The 21,337-nt window shown below is 58.1% G+C and overlaps 1 protein-coding gene across 2 annotated transcripts in view; it reads left to right on the forward strand.

The window, feature by feature from the left end:
* Nucleotides 1-21,337, forward strand: part of KIAA1671 (KIAA1671 ortholog) — a 193,052-nt gene that overhangs the window by 81,900 nt on the left and 89,815 nt on the right. The window contains exon 1 of one of the 2 annotated variants that reach the window (XM_062182724.1): nt 2,680-2,787. The exons of the other annotated variant lie outside the window; for it this stretch is intronic. Within the exon in view, the coding sequence (XP_062038708.1) occupies nt 2,737-2,787 (51 nt within the window). The 5' untranslated portion in view covers nt 2,680-2,736. Of the gene's footprint in view, nt 1-2,679; nt 2,788-21,337 lie in introns of those variants that run through there. 2 annotated transcript variants of the gene reach the window in all.

Consider the following 21,337-nt stretch of genomic DNA (forward strand, 5'->3'; position numbering starts at 1 on the left):
CCCCCCCCCGGCCCCCATGACAGCCAGACGAAAAGCCAATTGAGGATCTTCTTGACCGGTGTGACGGGAGGAGGTGGGACCAGGCTGACCAGGCAGGGCCCTCGGTGAGGAGGAACGGCTGGATGAGGAATGACCTTGGCCTGATGCTTGCCTGACCTGAGAGGAGGCTGCAGAGGGGCAGGGTGGTTAGGACTGAACGTGGAGGCCTCAACGTGGGCAGGAGCCACCCAGGCAAGGAAGAAGGGCGTGTGCATTTGTTTGCTGGGTTGCCATGGCCACTGCCCCTACCCCATGTGCGATCCCTGGTCCCTGGGGTTCCTGGAGGCAGAGGCAGCCACCGAGGCTTCGGCAGGGCCCCCGTGCCCCGCAGGCTCCGGGAGTATCCTCCCCAGCCTCTGCAGCTTCCGCTGGGCCCAGGCGTCCCCGCCTCTGCCCTCACCTGGCCCTCTGCCCCGTGCTCTCCTGCCTCAGATCCGGGTACTGGTCACTGGATGTGGGGTCACCCGGGGTCTCGGCCCATTGGGGGTGCTCTCACTACACACCTGAGACAGCCGAGGTTGACCGCTCTCACCTCTGGAGCCTGGCGGTTCCAAGGTCAAGGTGTCCGCGGTGCGGTGTTGGGAAAGGGCCTGTTCCTTCTGCACGGTGCCCTCTGGGTGTCCTTCCGTGGCACAAGGCAGGCGAGGGGTGCACCTGGTCCCCCAAGGGTGCTCAGCAGAGCCCCGTAGCTAATCACCTGCCAAGGCTCCCACCTCTTAGTCTCGCCATCTTAGGAGTCAAATTCCAACCTTTTTTTTTTTTTTTTTTTTTTTTTAGATTTTAGTTATTTGAAAGGCAGAGTTATACAGAGAGAGAGAGAGACAGACAGACAGACAGATATTCCATCCACTGGTTCACTCCCTAAATGGCCAGGACTGGACCAGGCTGAAGCCAGGAGCCAGGTGCTTCTTCCGGATCTCCCACATGGGTGCAGAGGCCCAAGCACTTGGGCCATCAGCAGGGAGCTGGATCAGAAGTGGAGCAGCCGGGACTTGAACTGGCACCCACATAGGATGCTGGTATTGCAGGCGGCAGCTTTACCCGCTTGCGCCCCAGTGCTGGCCCCCGAGTTTCCGTGTTTGGAGGGACACAGATGTTTAGCAATGGCACCCAGTGAGGCAGCAGGAGCTCAGCTCATGTCTCAGGCTCCTGACATTGGTTACAGAGGCCAAGACCCTTTCCAGGTACGGTCACATCCATAGGTGTCCCGCTGTGGATGTAGGTTTTTGGGGGTGGCCATTGAACCTGCTCCAGGAAGTGCAAGGAGGTCCAGCCAGACAGGGAGCAGTGGCGAATCGGAAAATTATCAAGGTACACTTTGCAAGAGCCCCCCTGGTTCAAGTGCATTTCCTGTTGGCTCTTGGCCTTGCCACGAGGGGTGCAGCACAGATGGGCCCAGGGGGTCCCAGCGGGGTGGGGCACCTGGCTCCTCTGCCTGTACCCCCCCCCCCCACCTCGCTCTGCCTTCTCCAAGACGGGGGCCCGTGCAGAGTCCTTGCGGGCACGGCGCCCTTCATGGCGAGCTCGCCCTGCTCTCCTGGCTGTGCTGTGGCTCTGCGGTGGCATGGGTGTCGGGGAGGCCCCTGGGGCCGTCAGGGCTGGGTTTGCATGGCTGCATTGAGTCCGGACACATGTGATGGTCACACCACCCTCACGAGGGCTGAACACATGCCTCAGTGTTCGTCTCCCTCCCCAGAGCCTCAGAACCCTGCCACACACGGCTAGTTCATCCCATTGTACAGAAGGCATCGCTGAGGCCCACTGACGGGGCGGGGGGGACACCCGAGGTGGCTGGGGTTGGCCCTCTGTGTGCTGGGATCTGCCTTTTTAATGTTTGAAGATCGATGCTCCCCTCACCATTTCTTAGTAAAGATGCTTGGACCCAGGACTTCGAGTTGAGAGGCCTGGGTCCAGGCTTGGCCTAGTTCCTGCCTCGCTGTGTGACCTTGGTCAAGTCTCGGCCCTCTCTGGGCCTCGGTTCCCCTCTGTGTACAATGCAGGTACCCAGGCCCTCCCAGAAGCTCAGCTGAGGGTGGGAGGAAGGTGGCAGGTGAGGGCAGGTGCAGGGGCAGCCTGTGGGGTCCCGAGCTGATTTATTTCCTGCAGGGAGGGGGAGGGGGCCTCCCTCTCCTCCATGGTTTGTGGGAGGAGGAAGCTTGTGGTCCCACAGACAAACATTCCCACGCACACATCACTCACGTGCTCCACACACAGACAGTTGTGGTTATGTTCACATATATGTTTGCACACACACACGTGCGTAAAAGCACAGGTGTTTGTACACACTCATGCTCCCTCCCTGGCCCACACGCCCACACGTGCCCACACCCACGCCCTCCATTCCCCGGTTCTAAGCCTTATTTCCCCTGGGGGAGGCCCAGCAAAGAGTCCAGGCAATCAAAACCTCGAGTCCGGGAGGAGTGGCCCCTGGGCCTGCCCCAGAGGTGCTGCAGGGCGGGGCTCATGGACCGAACAGCAGCGGACAGCGGCTTCTCCGCCCCCAGGGCGGCTGTGGCTGCGGCTGTGGCCAGTTCCAGAAGCCCGCTGGCTGCTCCCCTGGCCGCCAGCCGCCTGGTGAATGATTCATGCCGCCTTGAACCTGACTCCAGCGTGACAGGCGGAGCGGGAAGAGCCGCCCCCTCTGGAGGGAAACGGGCCTCGCCACCAGGGCCGGCAGCATAACGCGGGGCGCCAGGCATGGAGTATTACTACTGCCCCAGCTTGCTGAAGCTCCTGCAGTACCTGTGGGTGAGTGAGGGGCCCGGCCCCGGCCCCCGGCTCCTCCGCGCCCTCCCCTTCCTCCCCCTGCCCCCGAGCTGCGCACCAAGTTTCCTCCTGGGCTCTGGCTGCTCAGCGGCATCTCTGATCTCTCTGATCTCATTTGTTAGACGGGGAGAGAGCACCGGGGAAAGGCCCAGCAGATCAGGGGTGGGGAGAGGTCTCCTGCCATCCCTGGGCATGCGTGCGTGTGCGTGTGTGTGTGTGCATGTGTGTGGGCTGTCCCCAGGCGTGCGTGTGTGTGTGCATGTGTGCGTGTGTGTGCCATCCCTGGGTGTGTGTGTGTGTGTGTGTGTAGGCCAACAAGGAAAGCCAGGGCAGCGCTTGGAGTTCTCAGAAAGGCTCCTTTCTTTGACTTCTTTGTGCTGAAATCAGACCCCGCTTGTGTTTTTCGGAGCCTGTGGAAATGCCCGGTCTTTTATGAGGTGAGAGGAGAGATTTCACTTCCCCCACACTCAGCGAAAACCCCAAGTCGGGAACACAAACACACTGCTGCCCGCCACGTCGCGTTCTCACCCCTGTGTAAGAGACAAAGCCCGGGCGCCGAGGTCCGGGAGCTGCGCGTGGACTGCCCTGGGGGGGGGGGGGTGCAGGTGGCTTTTCGGATCTTGTTTGGGCTGTGTGTCCCTGGGCAGGTTGCCGGCCGTCTCTGGGTTTCTCTGTCTGCATCCTAGCCGATTGTGGGTTATGTGACCTTCCTTGGAGCTCTGTGAGCCTGGGGGGCTTAGTGGGGAGTTGTCACAATTTGGTCTTGGAGTCTTCCAGAGCCTTTGCCCCTGGGTTGAGAAAAGTCTTGGAAAATATTATTTTTCCCCTTCTGAGTGTTTGCAAATACTTCAGATGCCTTCTCACCAGAGAACTTTCCGGAGCTCCTAAAAATACAACTTTAGGAAGCGTCCTGCGGCCGCCGCTCCCCCGGCGCTGCCCCCTCCCCCTGAGCCGTCTGGCGCAGCTAAAAATCAGGAGCCCCTCCCGGCCCACGTCCTCTGCTGAAGGACATTTGGGCCTTCTCGTGGAATCCACGCCAGGCAGGCTTTGCTGGTCTGTCCTGTTGGGGTAGGAAATTCGACAAAGCCCCGAGAGCCCGGGTCACCCATAGTCACTCGAATCTTTGAAGTGTGCAGTTCCTCAGGTCCTGATGACCTAATGCCCCAGCTGTGTGTCAGCCTCAGGTGGAGATGGCCAAGATACAGCCCACCCTCCCCAGGAACTTGGAACTCGATCACATAGTCACTCAACACACACTTAACCGTTTGAAGCCAGGTATTCAAAACACAGGGTTGAGAGAGCCAGATAGGGAGGGCCCCCTGACTCCATGGAACTTACAGTCTGGCCCAGTGGGACGTGGACCCGGAGCCAAGACCGTATTTGTGTTAGGATGGGAGTGACGCACAGTGCGACAGGGAAGCCGGTGTCGCCGGGGTGCAGGGTCCGGGGTCTGGGAGAGCCTCCCCGAGGAGGCTGTGCCGGAGAACTTGTGGAAGCTGGCAGGTGAGGCTGAGGTGGGGGCCGGGGGGGGGGGGTGTGCCAGGCAGAGGGCGCACCATGTGCAGAGGGCTGGGGTGACAGAGAGAACAAGAGAAGCAGGCGTGCCCACGGCCAGTTCCAGCAGTGGACACCCATGCAACCAACGGAGGGAGGTGGGAGGGGCGGTGCTCATGCTCGGCCTCCCTGTGACAGTCACGGCTCCCACCCCGCTTTGCCTCGACTCTCCAAGGGACCTCGGACTCGTCTTGTCCCCTCGGAGCCTCCTTTCCCCGTCTGGACCCTGAAGTGGTGGAGGTGAGGCAGGTTAGAAGGTCTTCCTGAAGTGTCCATCCGGGGAGCAGTTTCCACTGGGCCACCTGCTCCTCCTGGGTGAGCAGATCCTGGAATATGGAGGCCCCCACGGGGCTCCCTGCTGGCTTTGTCAATTGCCCACGACACCAGCATCCCTGTCCCAGGAATCAGTCCCTGGGTTAGCCCTGTGTCCGCAGTGCTGGGCGCAGACTCTGGCTTGCTGGGCCCCCAGGAAAGCCTGGCTTTGGATCGGGACGGCGGTGAGGTCACGTGGCCTTGGCCATGCACCTCAGGTTCCTTATCTGCACGGTGGGGCCATGCCTTCTGCCTCTTTCCCTGCCTGGGACGATTCCTGCAGAGTCCCTCGCTTATTTGTGAAACCCAGGAGCTGCTTGGAGAATGTCGACTGGCCCGTTTTCCCAGGAGGCCACCTTCAGATTCAGAGTGACCGGCTGGCCCTGTCCTATCTCGCAGAGCAGGCTGGGGGTGGCCAGCCCTCCACATCCCCACGTAGCTTTGTGTGTTCATCGTCATGTTGTCAGCACTGTCATTCCTCGCTGTTCTCGGGACTCTGGGGACGTCACCTGTTTATGGAGATCTTTCCCAACCACTCCCAAACAGCCCCACCCCTGCCTCGAGCCTTTGTCCTAGTGTTTTAAAGAGACTTAAATATTGTATGGAGGGGCTGGCACCGTGGCTTACTTGGTTAATCCTTTGCCTGCAGCGCTGGCATTCCAAATGGGCGCCAGGCTCTGGTCCCGGTTGCTCCTCTTCCAGTCCAGCCCGGGAGGTCAGTGGAGGATGGCCCAAGTGCTTGGGCCCCTGCCCCCGCATGGGAGACTGGGAGAAAGTGCCTGGCTTCTGGCTTTGGATTGGCATAGTTCCAGCCGTAGCGGCCATTTGGGGGGTGAACCAACAGAAGGAAGACCTTTCTCTCTGTCTCTCTCTCTCACTGTCTAACTCTATCTGTCAAATAAATAAATTTAAAAAAAATTGTATGGAGTGGGGGCTGCGTTTGGCACAACTAAGATGCCACTTGGAACACCGGCATCCTACATCCCAGGGCTTTGAGTCCTGGTTCTGCTTCCAGTTCCTGCTAATGCACCTCCGGGGAGGCAGCAGGTTTTGGCTCAAATGCCTGGGCCCCTGCCACGCATACGGGAGGCCCGGATGGAGTTGCTGGTTTCCGGCTTTGGCCTAACCTGGTTTTGGCTGTTGTGGGCATTGGGAGGGGAGTGAACCAGTGGATGGAAGATCTCTCTGTTGCTCTTTCAAGTAGATGAAAATAAGTCAGTAAACATTAAGAGAAAGGAAAAAAAAAAAAAACAACACAGAAACTACCCCTGGGGTTGGTCTTACTCCAGACTAAGTTCCACTGGTGCTCGTGGGGGTGTTCTTGCCGTCCACGGGATACTTGGGGACATCTCAGGGTTGCTCCTTGGGATGCTGCTCAGTGTCCTGCAGGTACCAGCCCTCTCCCCAACACCACCGAGAACGATCCTGGCCCAGCTGTCCGTGGTGCCGAAGAGGAGAAGCTCCGTTCTTCAGTTTTCGCCGCCGTGCGATCCAGGGTTCCTCGCTGCATCTCGCCATGGCAGGTTTTACCCGCGGCAGGGGCTCCGTGGCTGCCCGCTGTGTGAATGAGTGCATGAGGCTTGCGGTACCCGTTTCTGGGTGTGTCCACTGCTGACGTGAGCGTTTGCCCGCCCACGTGGGGATGCTTTGTAAACACGGTGTGTAGCGCCTGCACTGTGTTCCCATGTGACTCGCGAGCCAGTCTCCCGCAATCGGACCCTCGGGTGGTCCCCAGGTATGGAACGTGGCCCTGATGAAGATGCGCAGCCCTGAGCCACCTTCGGGGCCACGTCCCAGGGCGGCTTCTTAGAAGTGAGGCCGGCCGTGGGCTGCAGCAGGTTTCTGCAAAGTGTTCGCTTGTGGCTCGGGGTGCCGGTGGCTTCCTGTGGGCGGCCCGAGGCGTGCTGGTAGCTGCAGGGCTGTTCTTGGGGGAGGACCTCAGCCGGCTGTGGCGCAGCAGCTGGGAAGTGGGGGAGGGAGATGGAGTTTCTGTTTCGAATCATTAGTAACTGTAGCCGGCGGCTGCTAGCGCTGCTCTGCTCTTGTATCCTTTGTTGATGAGATCACCCAGCCTCGCAGTCCCAGGCTCCTGGCCCTTTTTTTTTTTCTTAATTTTATTCATTTGAAAGAATTACAGAGAGAAGTAGAGCCAGAGAGAGAGGTCTTCCATCTGCTGGTTCACTTAGCAAATTACCACAAGAGCCAGAGCCGAAGCCAGGAGCCAGGAGTTTCTTCCAGATCTCCCACACGGGTGCGGGGGCCCAAAGACTTGGGCCATCTTCTGCTGCTTTGCCAGGCCACAGCAGAGAGCTGGATCGGAAGTGGAGCAGCCGGGACTCGAACTGGTGCCCATATGGGATGCCGGCACTGCAGGCCAGGGGTTTAACCCGCTACAGGGGTTTTAACCACAGCACTGGCCCTGTGGTGCCTGGTCTTGATGGGGCCTTGGCTTCCAGCTGGTTGCTGTCCGTTGTAATTTGGTTATAATAATAACGGCCACCATTGCCACCATGGTGTTTGCTGAGCCTTTGCAAAGTCCCTGATCCGTACTGTGTGCTTCTCGCAGGTGTCCCCTTACCTCTTCCCAAGAAAACCTAAATCTCCTGGTTGCTCCCATTTTGTAGTTGGGGAACCGAGGCCGGAAGGGCTTAGCTCACTGGACGCATGGGAGCTCGGGTCTGATCCTGGGGCTGCTTCTGTCACTTCACGGGCTCCTTCTGGCTTCTCAGGTAGGGAAATGGAGCCTCTCAGGGTCGGGGCCGTGGGCCAGTGCGTAGGAAGGGTTTCCACGCAGTGCAGGCTGGGTGATGGCGGGAGGATGCTGCACTGAGCCGAGTGGCACTTGGTGGGGAGGGGGCGGTGGCTCCCCGCGGCTGAGTGAGTCCTGTGTGTGCTCTGAGCCTCGGTTTCCCTATCTGTCAGCACCACCCCTCAGGGCTGTGCTGAGGATCAGGTAAGAGAGAGGCGCTAGGCTCCTTGGCATGGGGCAGGACTGAGCGTGGATGTCCATCATCTTTTTTGAGTGGGGTGGTGGGCAGGGCCCTGATCCAATGGCAGGGCCCGCCTCTCCCCCTGCCTTCCCAGGCCACACCCCCAGCTGCTCTGAGGTATCCTGTGCTCTGTGTCACCCACAGCACTGGGCAGGGATGGCTTCGCACGTCCCTGGGAGCTGCGGGTCACAAAGATACCTGGCGGCCTTGGGGCTAGGGTGGCCTGGGGGAAGGGAGCCCCCCAGAGGATTCTGACAGCTCCTGCAGGAACGTGTCCCTGGTCCTGGAGGCCGAGGAGGAGGGCTGTGCCCCTGCGCCCTGGCTTCAGGCCCCTCCCCCGCCCCAGCAGACCCCTCCCTGCAGGGAATGGTGGGGAAAGCCTCGGTTCCTCCCTGTGGTCACTGAACCTCGTTGCTCCCCTGCACACCCCGCTCCTTGACTGGAGTTGTTTTTGGTGGGAAGATGTGCAGGTGCCTTTGGCACGGTGGTTAAGTCGCTGTTGGGGATGCCTGCACCCCCATATCGGAGTGCCTGGCTTGAGTCCTGGCTGCTCCAGTTCAGATCCAGCTTCCTGCTGATGTACTGGGAGGCAGCAGGGGATGGCTCAAGTGCTTGGGTCTGCACACATGTGGAGACCTGCATGGAGTCCCTGGCTCCTGGCTTTGGCCTGGCCCAGCCTTGGCTGTTGTGGGCAATTGGTGGGAGTGAATCAGCAGATGGAAGATCCTTCTCTCTCTCGCTCTGGTTTTCAAATAAAGAAATAAATCTGAACGCCCCGAGTGTGGCACCTCCCCTCCAGGCTCCCGTGCTGTTTGTCCACTTAGCTGGCCTCCCCTGCAGCCGGTGCTCACCTGCAGGTGGCACTGGTGGTAACCGTCACAGGACCACATGCTCTGCTTGCTTTCCCTCTGAGCGGGCAGCCTGGGGGCTCCCTGTTCACCCCCACAGCAGCCCGAGAAGCAGATCCATCCGTATTCGGCAGATGAGGGAACTGGGGCTGTGGGCAGCCGGAAGGGTCAGGGCTGGGACTTGAACTTGCGAAGTCGGACTCCCAAGCTGGTGGGTTGAGGATGGCACGCAGCGTCCCGCAGGCAGGAAGACCGCTCGTATGCTCGCCCTCCAGGCCCTGGCCCGCAGCCCCGGGCCTGGCACCCAGTAGGCGCCCAGTGGAGGTGTGTGTGAAGGTGGCTGTGGGCCTGGGAGGGCCGTGAGCCGTGGCTCAGCGTGCACCCCGCGCACAGCTGCCCTGGCTGCTGTTCCAGCCCTAGCTCCCTGCGTTTCCCTTTGCGCTCGGGGTCTGCTCTCAGTATGTGAGGCTGAAATAGACGAACTGGCTATTTCTGTGCGGTGTGAGCCGGCCTGCGGTCTGGGCCGCGGGCCGGCGTGCGTCACCGGCGGTTGCGGTTCTGCCTTGCGTGGCAGGAGCCTTGTTAGGCTCAGGTCCAGCAGAGGACGGCGGCTGGGAGTCAGGCTTCTGATCCCACTGGGGCACTTCCTGATGGCGCCTGGGCCTCTGGCCCGTCTCCCAAGCTCTCCGACACCAGTTTGGCCATATGGAGAATGGAAATAGTGGTGCTGGGCTCCCCGTGGGACAACCTGGCACACAGTAGGTGCTGCGTAAGCATTAGCAGCTGATGCCAGCGCTGGACCCCCGACTCAACCCAGGCGCTGGGGCCAGGCCCCGCTCTGGGTGTCTGGAATACCCCCTCCTGGAGAAGACGGTCGGGGCTCCTGCCACAGGGGCTCACGCTCTGGTGTTCAGTTCAGGCAGGTGGGCTGTGCTATGGGAAGGAGGAGGAAGCAGGCTTGGGGGGCCTCCTGGAGGAGGTGATCTTTGAATGGAGACTTTGAAGGAGGAGCAGGGATAGGCCAGGAGAGCATAGGAGGAAGAAGGAACAGATAGATGGTGCAAGTGTCCTGTGGTCCGCGTATGCACAGGCCAATTGCAGAATAGGAAGAAGGGCAGGGTGGCTGCAGCCAGAGAAAAGGGGTGTGGCGGTGAGGTGAGGAGATGAGAGACCGATCATCCATCTACTGTCCAGTCCCCAAATGGCTTTAACAGCCAGGGCTGGGCCGGGCCGAAGCTGGGAGTCGGGATCTCCATCTGGGTCTGCCGTGTGGTCAGCAGGGACTCAAGGACTTTTGGGCCATCGTCTGCTGCTTTCCCAGGTGCGTGAGTGGGGAGCTGGGGGGAAGCTGAGCAGCTGGGACTTGAACCCGCGCTCCGGTGTGGGCTGTGGGCCTTGCACGCTGCGGCTTAACCCTCTGCCCCACGCCGGCCCCCACACGGTCCCTGACAATGCAGAGTGTGTGTTTCCTGCCCCGAGTGAAAAGTGCAGCACATGGTGCGGATAGCTCTGCCGGCCTGGTCGCGCGCTCTCTGGTCTGTGCTGGTGGGAGCTTGGGGTCAGTGGCGGAAGTGCCTCCTCTAGGCTGCAGCCCTGGCTGACCACAAGTGGTCATGGCTGCCTTACAGACCCTCCAGGGCGTGGAGCAGTGACAAGGGACATGCCAATCCTGTGACTGCTGACAAGAATAACAAGTGCAGGGTAGAAGCTTTGGGGGGGTGGGCTGGGCTCAGAAAACCTCTGGGGTCCAGGAGTCTGGGTGCCCTTGACCTGTGACCCCAAGCAGCTGCTTACCCTCGCTGAGCCCCCGCTTCCTTGTGGGTGTAGAGAAGGGCTGGACTGGAGTCCCTTTCGTGCTGCTTCCCGCGCGGTCCCCAACTGCAGGAGTCGGCCAGTGATGCAGAGCTGGGGTCAGCCAGACGCTGGTGGCCCCAGTGGCGCCACCCAACCTTTTTTTTTTTTTTTTTTTTGGTAAAGATTTGTTGGGGCGGTCACTGTGGTGTAGTAGGCCAAACCTCTGCCTATGGCACCAGCATCCCATATGGGTGACAGTTTGTGTCCTGGCTGCTCCTCTTCCCATCCAGCTCTCTGCTATGGCCTGGGAACGCAGTAGAAGACGGCCCAAGTCCTTGGGCCCCTAAACCCACGTGGGAGACCCGGAGGAGGCTCCTGGCTTCAGAATGAATCAGTGGATGGAAGACCTTTCTTTTTTTTTTATTTGAAGATAGAGTTAGACATTGAGAGAGAGAGACAGAGAGAAAGGTCTTCCTTCTGTTGGTTCACCCCCGAAATGGCCACTACGGCCGGAGCTACGCTGATCCGAAGCCAGGAGCTAGGTGCTTCCTCCTGGTCTCCCATGCGGGTGCAGGGACCCAAGCACTTGGGCCATCCTCCATTGCCCTCCCGGGCCACAGCAGAGAGCTGGCCTGGAAGAGGAGCAACCGGGACTAGAACCCAGCACCCATTTGGGAGGTCGGCGCCACAGGCAGAGGATTAACCAAGTGAGCCACGGCGCCGGCCCCTGAAGACCTTTTTTTCTGTCTCTCCCTCTCTTTGTCTGTAACTCTGCCTCTCAAATAAATAATTTTTTTTTTTTTTTTTTTTTTTTTACGTTTCATTTATTTGAAATGCCGAGTTACAGAGAGGCAAAGAGAAAGGTCTTCCATCTGCTGGTTCACTCCCCAAATGGCCACATCGGCTGGAGCTGTGCCGATCTGAAGCCAGGAGCCAGGAGCTTCTTCTGGGTCTCCCACGTGGGTGCAGGGGCCCAAGGATTTGAGCCATCTTCTACTGCGTTCCCAGGCCACAACAGAGAGCTGGATCAGAAGTGGAGCAGCCGGGATTTGAACTGGCACCCATATGGGATGCCGACACTGTAGGTGGCAGCTTTACCCACTACGCCATAGTGTTGGCCCCAATAAATTCTTTTTCAAAAAAGATTTGTTTATTTGAGAGGCAGCATGATGTAGAGAGAGACAGAAAGAAAAATGCACACAAACACAAATCTTTAATCCACTGGTTCACTCCCCAAATAGCCATGGCAATCAGGGCTGGACCCGACCGAAGCCAGGAGCCTGGAACTCCATCCGTGGTTGCAGCGGCCCAAGCACCTGGGCCATCTTCCACTGCTTTTCCAGGTGTGTTAGCAGGGAGCCGGGTCAGAAGCAGAGCATCTGGGACTTGCACTGGTGCCCAGATACTGGAAGCCAGCATCATAGGTGGAGGCTTAGCCCACTGCACCACGGCACCGGCCCCGGCCCCAGCCCTTCTTCCCTGGGACCCCAGCGAGCGCTGTGTCTCTGAGCCCCTTTTCTCATCAGGAGGTGGGAGATCTCCCTTTCTCAGATGTGTATGATGCCAGCATCTCATTGTGGAGACCAAGGGAGAGAGCACTCGGCATACAGGAGGTGCTTAATAAGTGGGAGGTGCTATCATTCACAGCCCAGCCCAGGCATGTTGCCATCTTGACCCATCCAGTCCCAAGTTGTCTGCTGCCTCTCTGGCAGATTGAGTTCCAGTTTGCGACACTAGAGGGCGCCCCTGTTCTAGCAAATTGCCTTGTTGAGCACTTGCCTTCTTAAAGCAGGTGCAGGGCTCCGTTCTCTCACACCTGAGCCTGTGTGACCCTCTCAGCAGCCCGGAGAGGTGCTCAGATTGTCCCCATTGCACAGATGAGGACACTGAGCGGCCCCTGACCTGCCTGAGGCCACAGCAGGGACACATCAGACTTTCTCAGGGCCCTCACCCCCCCTGCAGCCTGAGTCCCAAGGCCAATGGGAGCGGAGGACCCAGCAGGGTCTCGTTGGCTGGGGTAGCCCCGGCCAGCCCTGGCCCCGGTGCTTGCAGATGGGAAGTGTGGCAGCAGGAGCTGGCGTGGTGTGGCATGTCGCTCGTGGTGTTTGGCTAGACCCTAGGCTGTTGGTATTTGGAGAGAAGCCACAGCTGGGTCTTTGGCTTCAGACCACTTGGAGGGAGAGATGAGCGGCTTGATGAAGGGTGCACCTTCATCACTGGCCTGGAAAGGGGACCCAGATTTGTAGGTTTCCAGCTGAGTGGGACACCTGGTTTTCATGTTCTGGCTGGTGAGTGGGGTGGTGGCCTGTGCTGGCAGAGTTGAGGTCTGGTCCTGTCTGTGTGACCTTGTGCCCATCACAGCTCTTCTGTGGGGCCAGCGTCTTCTCGGGTTATCCTGTCTCATGGTCAGCTATGCTCCTGTATGAGTGCCCAGTCTTGGCCAGTTCCTGAGCTGGGCCTTAAGGTGTGAGGGGACAAGTGAGAAGGACGAGGTAGCCAGGCCAGCATGTGCAAAGGCCCAGCGGCTCCGGAAAAAGTGGGGGATTTGAGGGTTTCTTTGTTCCTGTCACTGTGATTGACACCCAAAAGACACAGCCTAAATATTTATTTTTTAAAAATATTTATTTATTTTACTTGAAAGTCAGAGTTACACAGAGGGAGAAGGAGAGAAAGAGGTCTTCCATGCACTGGTTCACTCCCCAATTGGCTGCAATGGCCGGAGCTGTGCGGATCCAAAGCCAGGAGCTTCTTGCGGGTTTCCAACGTGGGTGCAGGGGCCCCAGGACTTGGGCCATCTTCTACCGCCCTCCCAGGCCACAGCAGAGAGCTGGATGGGAAGTGGAGCAGCTGGAATGTGAACCGGTGCCCATATGAGATGCTGGCACTGCAGGCAGCGGCTTTACCTGCTACGCCACAGTGCCGGCCCCACCTAAATATTTCTAGGGTGCAGTGAAGCATGGCTGAGAATATTGTCCAGGGATTTGGTCTGAATTACTGTGGTTTAAGAAAACCCCTGACAGGTTTGAGAAAGCCAGATGTTTTATGGAGAGGAGCTGAGATAGGAAACTGAAGATGTATTCTCTTTAACATTACGTTACTATTTTATGTCAAGCACATTGACATGAATAGGCTATAACAGGTTTATGCTGATACAATTTTATTATTTTTAAAAATTTTTAAAAAATGTGTTTGAAAGGCAGAGTTACAGAGAAAGGTCTTCCATCCTCTGGTTCACTCCCCAGATGGCTACAACAGCCAGGGCTGGGCCAGGCTGAAGCCAGAAGCCCAGAACTCCATCCAGGTCTCCCACATGGGTGCAGGGGCCCAAGCACTTGGGCCACCCTCTGCTGCCTTCCAAGGCGCATTAGCAGGCAGCTGGATGGGACGTGGAGCAGCCAGGACTTGAACGTGTGCCCCTACAGGCTGCTGGTGGCGTCGCCCACAGCACCACAATGCCGGCCCCGACACAATATGCTTTGTGGTTGTGATAGAGATGTGGGAATAGAGTAATGGTTTTTACTTTGTTCCTCCTGTGGGCCAGTCTCGTGGTTTGCCAGGGCTGAGGGTGTAACACAGGAAATCGATTCGCTCACAGGTCTGGAGCGCACAGGTGCCACATCTGGATGTCGTCTGGTTTGGTTTCTGCCAAGGCCACTCCCCTGGGCTCCCAGGTGGCTGCCAGCTTGCTGGGTCCTCCCCTGGTCTTTCCTGCGTCTGTGCGCCCGGACGTCAGTGGGTCCACAGTTCCTCCTCTTAGGAAGACAGTGGCCGCCTGGGGTTGGGGTCCACCCTCAGAGCCTCTCTGAGGGCAGCCCCATGCAGAGCACTAGGGGTTAGGGACACAGTGCAGCCCGTGAGAGCCAGGCGCTGGGCAAAGCAGTTGGTAGCACTGCAGTTTAACTTCGCAGCCGCCCTGCGAGGGGGCCACTGTTCCCCGCTGCATTGCAGGTGAGCAAGACGGGGCTCAGAGAGGTGAAGCCACCGGCACAAAGGCACACAGCTGGCCGGCGGTGCAGCTGTCTAGCCCAGGAGCCTGCCCTGTGTTAGTTCACATGTATAATTTGATCTTGGCTGGGGCTTGCCTTTTTTTTTTTTTTTTTTAAAGCCTTTCATGTTCTAATGAGTTTATCCAGCATTTCCCCAGGGCCTCTCTGGACCTGCCCCGTCCCCATGGAAGGCCTGGATTGGGAGAGATGAAGGCAGAGGGAACGTGCCAGCCCCCCAGTGCTGTCCCGGCTTGCCCAGGCCCTACCCGGCCCAGCCTGCTTGGCCACCTGCCTCTGGGCCAGGCCGGGCTGCCCCTCCCAGCTCTGCCTGAGCTGCAGCCTCGCCCAGTGAAAGCAGCCTTTGTGCTCCTGTGCGTTGCCCTGGGGGGATGAGCTAAGCTTCAAGTTGGAAAGAACGGGGCCACCTGCCTCCTGAGTGCGGGTCAGCCCCAGTGGCTGTCTCCCAGGCTGATGGGGCAAGGGGGCGGCCTGGGTTACCAAGAACCCTCCTGGGTGCACAGGGTCGACACAGTTTGCTTTGTGGCTTGTCAGAGCTCCCCAGGTTCTGTAGGGCCCACAGGGCAGGGACGTGGAGAGGGAGGGTCCAGGGCGTTGGTTCTGATCTTAAATAACCAGCCACGCTGGAGCCCAGTGGGCTGAACGGACTGTTTATGGCTCTCCTGGCTTCCGTGGGTCGGGAGTCAGGCGGGGCTCAGCGGAGATGGCTGCTCAGTGTCTGGGCATCCGCAGAGGGGCCCTGAGAAGCTGACTGCTAGAATCTTCTAGAGACTTCCTCACCTTCGTGCCTGGTGCCTGTGTTGATTCCAAGGTGGGGCCTCTCTGGGACTTGCTGCCCAGGGCTCCTAAAGGGAGCCGCCCCTGTGGGCTGGGGCTTGGAGCGCTGGCCACGCGAGCTGGTGTTGGGGTCAAGAAGGCAGGTGCACCTCCCTCTTTGTGAGGAAAAGTCACTTCTGCAGTCACTGGGGGCAGCCACGCGGGGGAGGGGGGAAGGGGCCGAGACGGTGCCGCCGCGTTCTCACCCAGCACCCGGGCAAGTGTTTAGTGCGGTCTCCTGTCCGAGCGCCTGAGTCCAGCCTGGGCTCCTCTGCCTCAGATCCACTTCCTGCCGATGAGCACCCTGGGAGGCAGCAGGCGATGGGTCGGGTCCTTAGATCCACATCAGCCACGTGGGAGACCCAGCCCCAGCCCGTACAGCCACCTGCAGAATGAACCAGTGGACAGAAGATCTCTCTCTCTCCCTTTTTAACTGAAGTAAAAAACAAACAATAAAATTTAAAGAACCCAGCACACGTGGAAGGAAAGGAAACGTTGCCAGGCAATGCTGCCCCACCCCCACCCCGGGCAGGGGACTCCAGGGGATGCTGTCCCAGGCAGGCGGCAGGGCCGGGCCCAGGGCCCAGGTCCACAGAGCCCCGGCAGCTCGGTGCTTGGTGCGGAACGTGCTGCAGGCGGAAGCTGTGGGCTCACTTTCCCCTTCCTCTGCTAAACTTAGAATATTCCTGGAGTTCTTGGGAGCTCGCACTCAGCCGTCTGTGTCATCTCCCGCACACCGCGTCTTCCCTTAGGTGCTTATTTCAAGCAGTTTCCCTCCTGGGTGCTGAAGGCACCCACCCTGCCCCCACCCCAGAGCCCCACTCCACCTGCAGCTCTGACCTGACCCTCTGCCTCTTGGAGTGCTGTGGAGCCGGGGGCGGGGTCTTGCGCTCCGGACAGGGGAACCTCGCTGTGTGAGCTGGTTTTTATTTATTTATTTGAAAAGGCAGATTTACAGAGATCCAGGGAGAGACAGATCTCTTCCATCTGCTGATTCACTCCCCAAATGGCCGCAGTGGCCGGGGCTGGGTCAGGCTGGTGCCAGGAGCCAGGAGTGTCCTCTGGGCCTCCCACGGCACGTTAGCAGGGAGCTGGAGCGAAAGTGGAGCATCTGAGACTCCGACCAGCACCCCTATGGGATGCCAACGCTGCTTAACCTCCTAACGCCGCAGCGCCAGTCCCGGCTGTGGGCGTCGTAACTGCTAGGCTAAACCCCACTTCTAAACTAGTCTTTTCATCCCATGTTTCCATTACAATTTTGAGGTGCCCTCATACAGTTGGTATCTAATGTGTTTGGCGGACCAAATGGCTGAGTGGTGACGGATGGCAGGGTGGCTGGCTGTTCCGGCGCACGGCTTCTCTCAGAGCAGGCACGGCTTGCACGCTCACCACACTGGATGAATGAGACATGAGTGGATGAGTGAGTGTGAGAGCAGTGACTGCACCCCTGTCCCGTAACCCAGTGCCCAGCACCCGAGGGGTCTCCGTCAGTGGACACTAAGCCGAATGAATGAGCTGGTCATCTCTTCTCGCTGTTGATCATGGTGCTTAGTAGAGGGATAGGTACACAGCAAGTGCTCAATAGTTACATGTAGGATGAATGGAAGAAAGAGGGAATCAAATGAAGGAGGAATGAAACTTTTGTGCATTGAGACCAGGTCTTACTCCATCTTTCTAGTTCCTAGAACAAAGTATTGCATGCAGTAGGTGCTTATTAAATGTTAAACTGAATGAATCCGTGGGTGAGGAAAGAAGTGAAATTTCCTGAAGTTCGGCAGGCAGGCACAGTTCTTCAGTGTTTCCCTAGTTCCTGGAAGAATGCTTGGTATACAGTGGGTGCTTAATAAGTGTGTGTTGCCTTGAATGAGTGTGCAAATCAATACATGTGTTGAGGGTTGAGCTAGTGTCTTGGCCAGGCATACAGCAGGTGCTCAGCAGTTGCTTGCTGTGCTGCCCTGACTTTTGTGGGACTGTCTGTCCGTGTAGAGGGATGGAGAAGGGGCTGCCTGCCATGTGGACGTCCCTCAGCCGCCTTGACCTGGCCCCCGCTCCGCACGCCCAGCCCCAGTGCAGAATCTTCCTGTTGTTCCCATCGGCACAGGTGGGCAGGAAATGCCCGAGTCCTGCCCGCGAGCTGCCTCCCTTGTTCCCTTCACGCCGGGCTGGGCTGGAGCGGGGGCCGGGGCACCGTGCCAAGCTCCAGCGCCGTCTGGCTATGGAACAGTCCCCACCCAGGGACCCCTCTTCCTGCCCACATTCGAGCTTCTAAATTTAGAGCCAGCCCAGCGGTTTGCGGCAGGCAAGCCCTGATGCTGGCCAGCGCTGTTAACCCCCACGGCTGAGCAGCAGGCACAGGGCTGGGTTCACATCTACCTCTTGTTCCTTAAATTCAACAAGAATCACAACAAGATCACTAACGTGAGCCTCAGTTTTTCTCATCTCTAAAATGGGTATAATACACCTACCTTTCCCCGAAGATCCTGTTTCCCAACCTGGCCTACACGGCTTGCCTTTTCAAACTCCTCAGGCCGAGGCTGCTGCTTGCAGGTAATCAGGAATCCGTGGATTCCCAGAGTTGGTAGATTTTCAGACAACTGAATTCTCCATTTGATTTTGAGAGGTGGTGTCTCAGGCTGGGTTCCCACGACCTGGAATGGAGATTGCTGTGGGTGGGGTTTGGTGATGGAGACCTTGAGGCTGTCTGGTCCCCCGGGAGCTCTGGATGGTGAAACACCGGAGTGAGTCCCACCTCCACGGCCCAGAGCCTGGAGATGAAGGAGCCGTGAGCCGCAGCCGCAGGAGCCCTGGGACTGGGGGTGCTGGGCGCCCCAGGCAGGCTCAAGGCTCATTCTGTAACGGAGATGCTGGGGTCAGTGGTGGCCGTGGGGTCCTGAACTCTCAGTGAGCAGTGACATGCACAGCTCTTTTTATTTTTTTAAAGGATTTTTATGTTTATTTTTCTCTAAATTGCTATAATTTTGCTAGGAAATGTCTTTTTTTAAAAATACATATTTAGTTATTTGAAAATCAGAGTTACACACAGAGAGAAGGAGAGGCAGAGAGAGAGAGGTCTTTCATCCGCTGGTTCACTCCCCAGTTGGCCGCAATGGCTGGAGCAGCACGGATCCAAAGCCAGGAGCCAGGAACTTCTTCCAGGTCTCCCACATGGGTGCAGGGACCCAAGCACTTGGGCCATCTTCGACTGCTTTCCCAGGCCATAGCAGAGAGCTGGATTGGAAGTGGAGCAGCTGGGACTTGAACTGGTGCCCATATGGGATGCCGGCACCGCAGGCGGTGGCTTTCCCCACTACGCCACAGCACTGGCCCCATGCACAGCTCTTAAGAAGGTGGATGTATTGGTGCTAATTGTGTCGATTTTCCTCGCGCTCTGCGGAGCTCCCAAGGGTGCTGGGCTCTGCGTTTGTACAACATCTGCGTCTGCGTCTCCCATTTCTCCACGTACTTGTCCCGTGCTGTGCTCAGGAGGTTGGTTCCAGGGCCTCCTGCAAATTCCAAAATCCACAACGCCCCAGTCCCTACCAGGAGGTGGGGGAGTGGGGGCGGCGCTGTGGCACAGCAGATTAAGCTGCTACTTGAGACGAGATGCCTGCATCCCGAACTGAAATTCCAGTCGGAGTCCTGGCTGCTCTGCTTCCGATCCAGCTCCCTGCTAACAGGCATGGGAAGCAGTAGAGGATGGCCCGAGGGCTTGGGCGCCAGCACACATGTGGGAGACCGGGATGGAGTTCCAGGCTCCTGGCTTCAGTCTGGACCCGACCTGGCTGTTGTTGGATATCTGGGGAGTGAACCAATGGTTGCAGATCTCTCTCTACCTCCCTTCCTCCTCACCTTTTCCTCTCCCTTCTCCTCTTCTTCTTCCTCTTTGCCCACCTTTCTTCTGTTACTCTGCCTTTCAAATAAAAAATCTTTTCAAAAAGTGGTTTAGTATTAGCATCTCCCGTATGCAATTCTCTTGTATAAGTCATCTCTGTATGACTTATAATACCTATTATAAGGGCTGCCGCTATGACAGGTTAAGCCTCTGCCTGCAGCGCCAGCATCCCATGTGGGCGCCAGTTCAAGTCCTGGCTGCTCCACTTCCCATCCAGCTCTCTGCTATGGCCTGGGAAAGCAATCCAAGATGGCCCGAGTGCTTGGGTCCCTGCACCTGTGTGGGAGACCCGGAAGAAGCTCCTGGCTTCAGATCGACCCAGCTCCAGCTGTTGTGGCCATTTAGGGGGTGAACCAGCAGATGGTTCTGTCTTTCCCTCTCTCTGTAACTCTGCTTCTCAAATGAATAAATAAAATCTTTGAAAAATACCTAATATATGTTAATGTGTGTAAACAGTTGTTATACTATGTGGCTTAGGGGATAGTGATAAGGAAAAAACATGTGCATGTTCAATACAGATGTATTTTTCCCTGGATTATTTTCAATTTGAGATTGGTTGAATATGAATGCACATGGAATACCAAGTGTACATACATTTTTAAAATTTATGTATTTGAAAAGCAGTGTTACAGGGAGAGGGAGAGGGAAAGATAGGGAGAGATAGAGAGAGAGAGAGAGAGAGAGAGAGAGAGAGAGAGATCTTCCATCTGCTGGTTCACTCCCCAAATGGTTGCAAGGGGCAGGGCTGGGCCGGCCAAAGTCAGGAGCCTGGAACACCGTCTGGGTCTCCCATGTGGGTGCAGGGGCCCAGGCACTTGGGCCATCTGCCGCGGCCCACCCTCCCCCCCAACAGGTGCATTAGCAGGGAGCTGGATCGGATGTGGAGCAGCAGAGGCTTGAACCGGCGCCCGTGTGGGATGCCAGCATTGGAAGCGGCGGCCTAACCTGCCGCCCCGCAGTGCCGGCTCCCTGTATATGTAATTTTTAAAAACCCGATCAGTTCTCAGTATACATGACGGTCAACATCCTGACTTTCTTTTTTGTCAGTATGGTGAGATTTTCCGTATCTGCACCAGTTTCCGTCACGCTTCCTGGCCACTTCGTGTGTTTTCTTCACCCCAGAGTTAGTGGAGCAGTGCCCTCTGGACAGGCGTGGAGCTCGTCTCCGGGGCCGTGCACCTCAGACGCTGCTGCAGAGGACGTCCTTGTGTGTGTCATCTGCGGCAGAAATGCCTGGCCGTGAGCTTGCCGGGTCGTGTGAAGGTTGGCGAGGGTCCTTCCCGGGCCGCGGGGCAGGGGCAGCAGAGGTGGGGACTGGAGTGACGCTCGGGCACAAAGGGCGGCCCGTGTGTGTGCCGGGCTGGAAGCTGGAACGGGCTGTCCTGCTCGCTGGGGCGAACGAGTTCCGGCTCCTGGTACCCAGGCTTGATCCTCAGGCTCAGAGGCCGTGCTGTCTGCCGGGGTTCACTCCGGGGGTGCAGGAGGCTCCTCACTGGGGTCTGGCCCATCCTGAACATCGGGGATTGCATATGGGGGTGCTGAGCCCTGCAGGCTCCCCCTCCCAGGATTCCACTGTGGCAGGCTCTCCCCATACCCCTTTGTCCTGCTTGTTGGACCTGTGTAGGCTGAACGTGCCCCAGGCTCCAGCCCTGTCTGCCTCCCCCGGGGGCTGGGGACCAAACCAGTGCCCAGCTCCCTGCCATTTCCCGCCATGTGTCTCCCAGGCTCCCTGGGGCCTCCAGAACCTGGGCATTACTTGGGGGAAACCTCACACCCTTCTCCAGGACAGAGGCAGGCAGGAACTGGCTCTGTAAGACAAAAGGAATGACTAGTTATTGAGCGCTTGCTGTATACCAGAGCCCGTGCAAGGTACCTTTTCCGTCATCTCACTGGGTCCATGCAGCACCTCCATCAAACAGTATCGTTGGCGTCATTTTGTCACAGAGCCAGAGAGGGGCAGTGACTTGGCCAGGGCCACCCAGCCAGTGGATGGGGCACCTGTTACCCCTCGGGCCAGTCCTTTCCCTACCGTGTTGCGTCTTGCTGCTCCGTGCTGGGATTGCTCTGGCCTTGGATGTCGGCCCTGCAGGACTGCGTGCCCCCTGAGGGCCGGGATCGTCCTGTGTGTCACTCACGGTCGTGTCCCCGGAGCCCAGCACAGGGCCTAGCCCAGGCGCTGCCTGGTGAATGACCGGGTGAAGACTGGGCCATTCCACGAGAGGTGCTGTTTACTGATGATGACGAAGACCATGATTTGCTTCCTGCTCTCAGACGGGAGCTCACACTTTTAAAAATAAAAGCTGCTTTTTCTTGTCAGCCGGT

Source organism: Lepus europaeus, chromosome 23, assembly GCF_033115175.1.
Source record: "Lepus europaeus isolate LE1 chromosome 23, mLepTim1.pri, whole genome shotgun sequence".
NCBI lineage: Eukaryota > Metazoa > Chordata > Mammalia > Lagomorpha > Leporidae > Lepus > Lepus europaeus.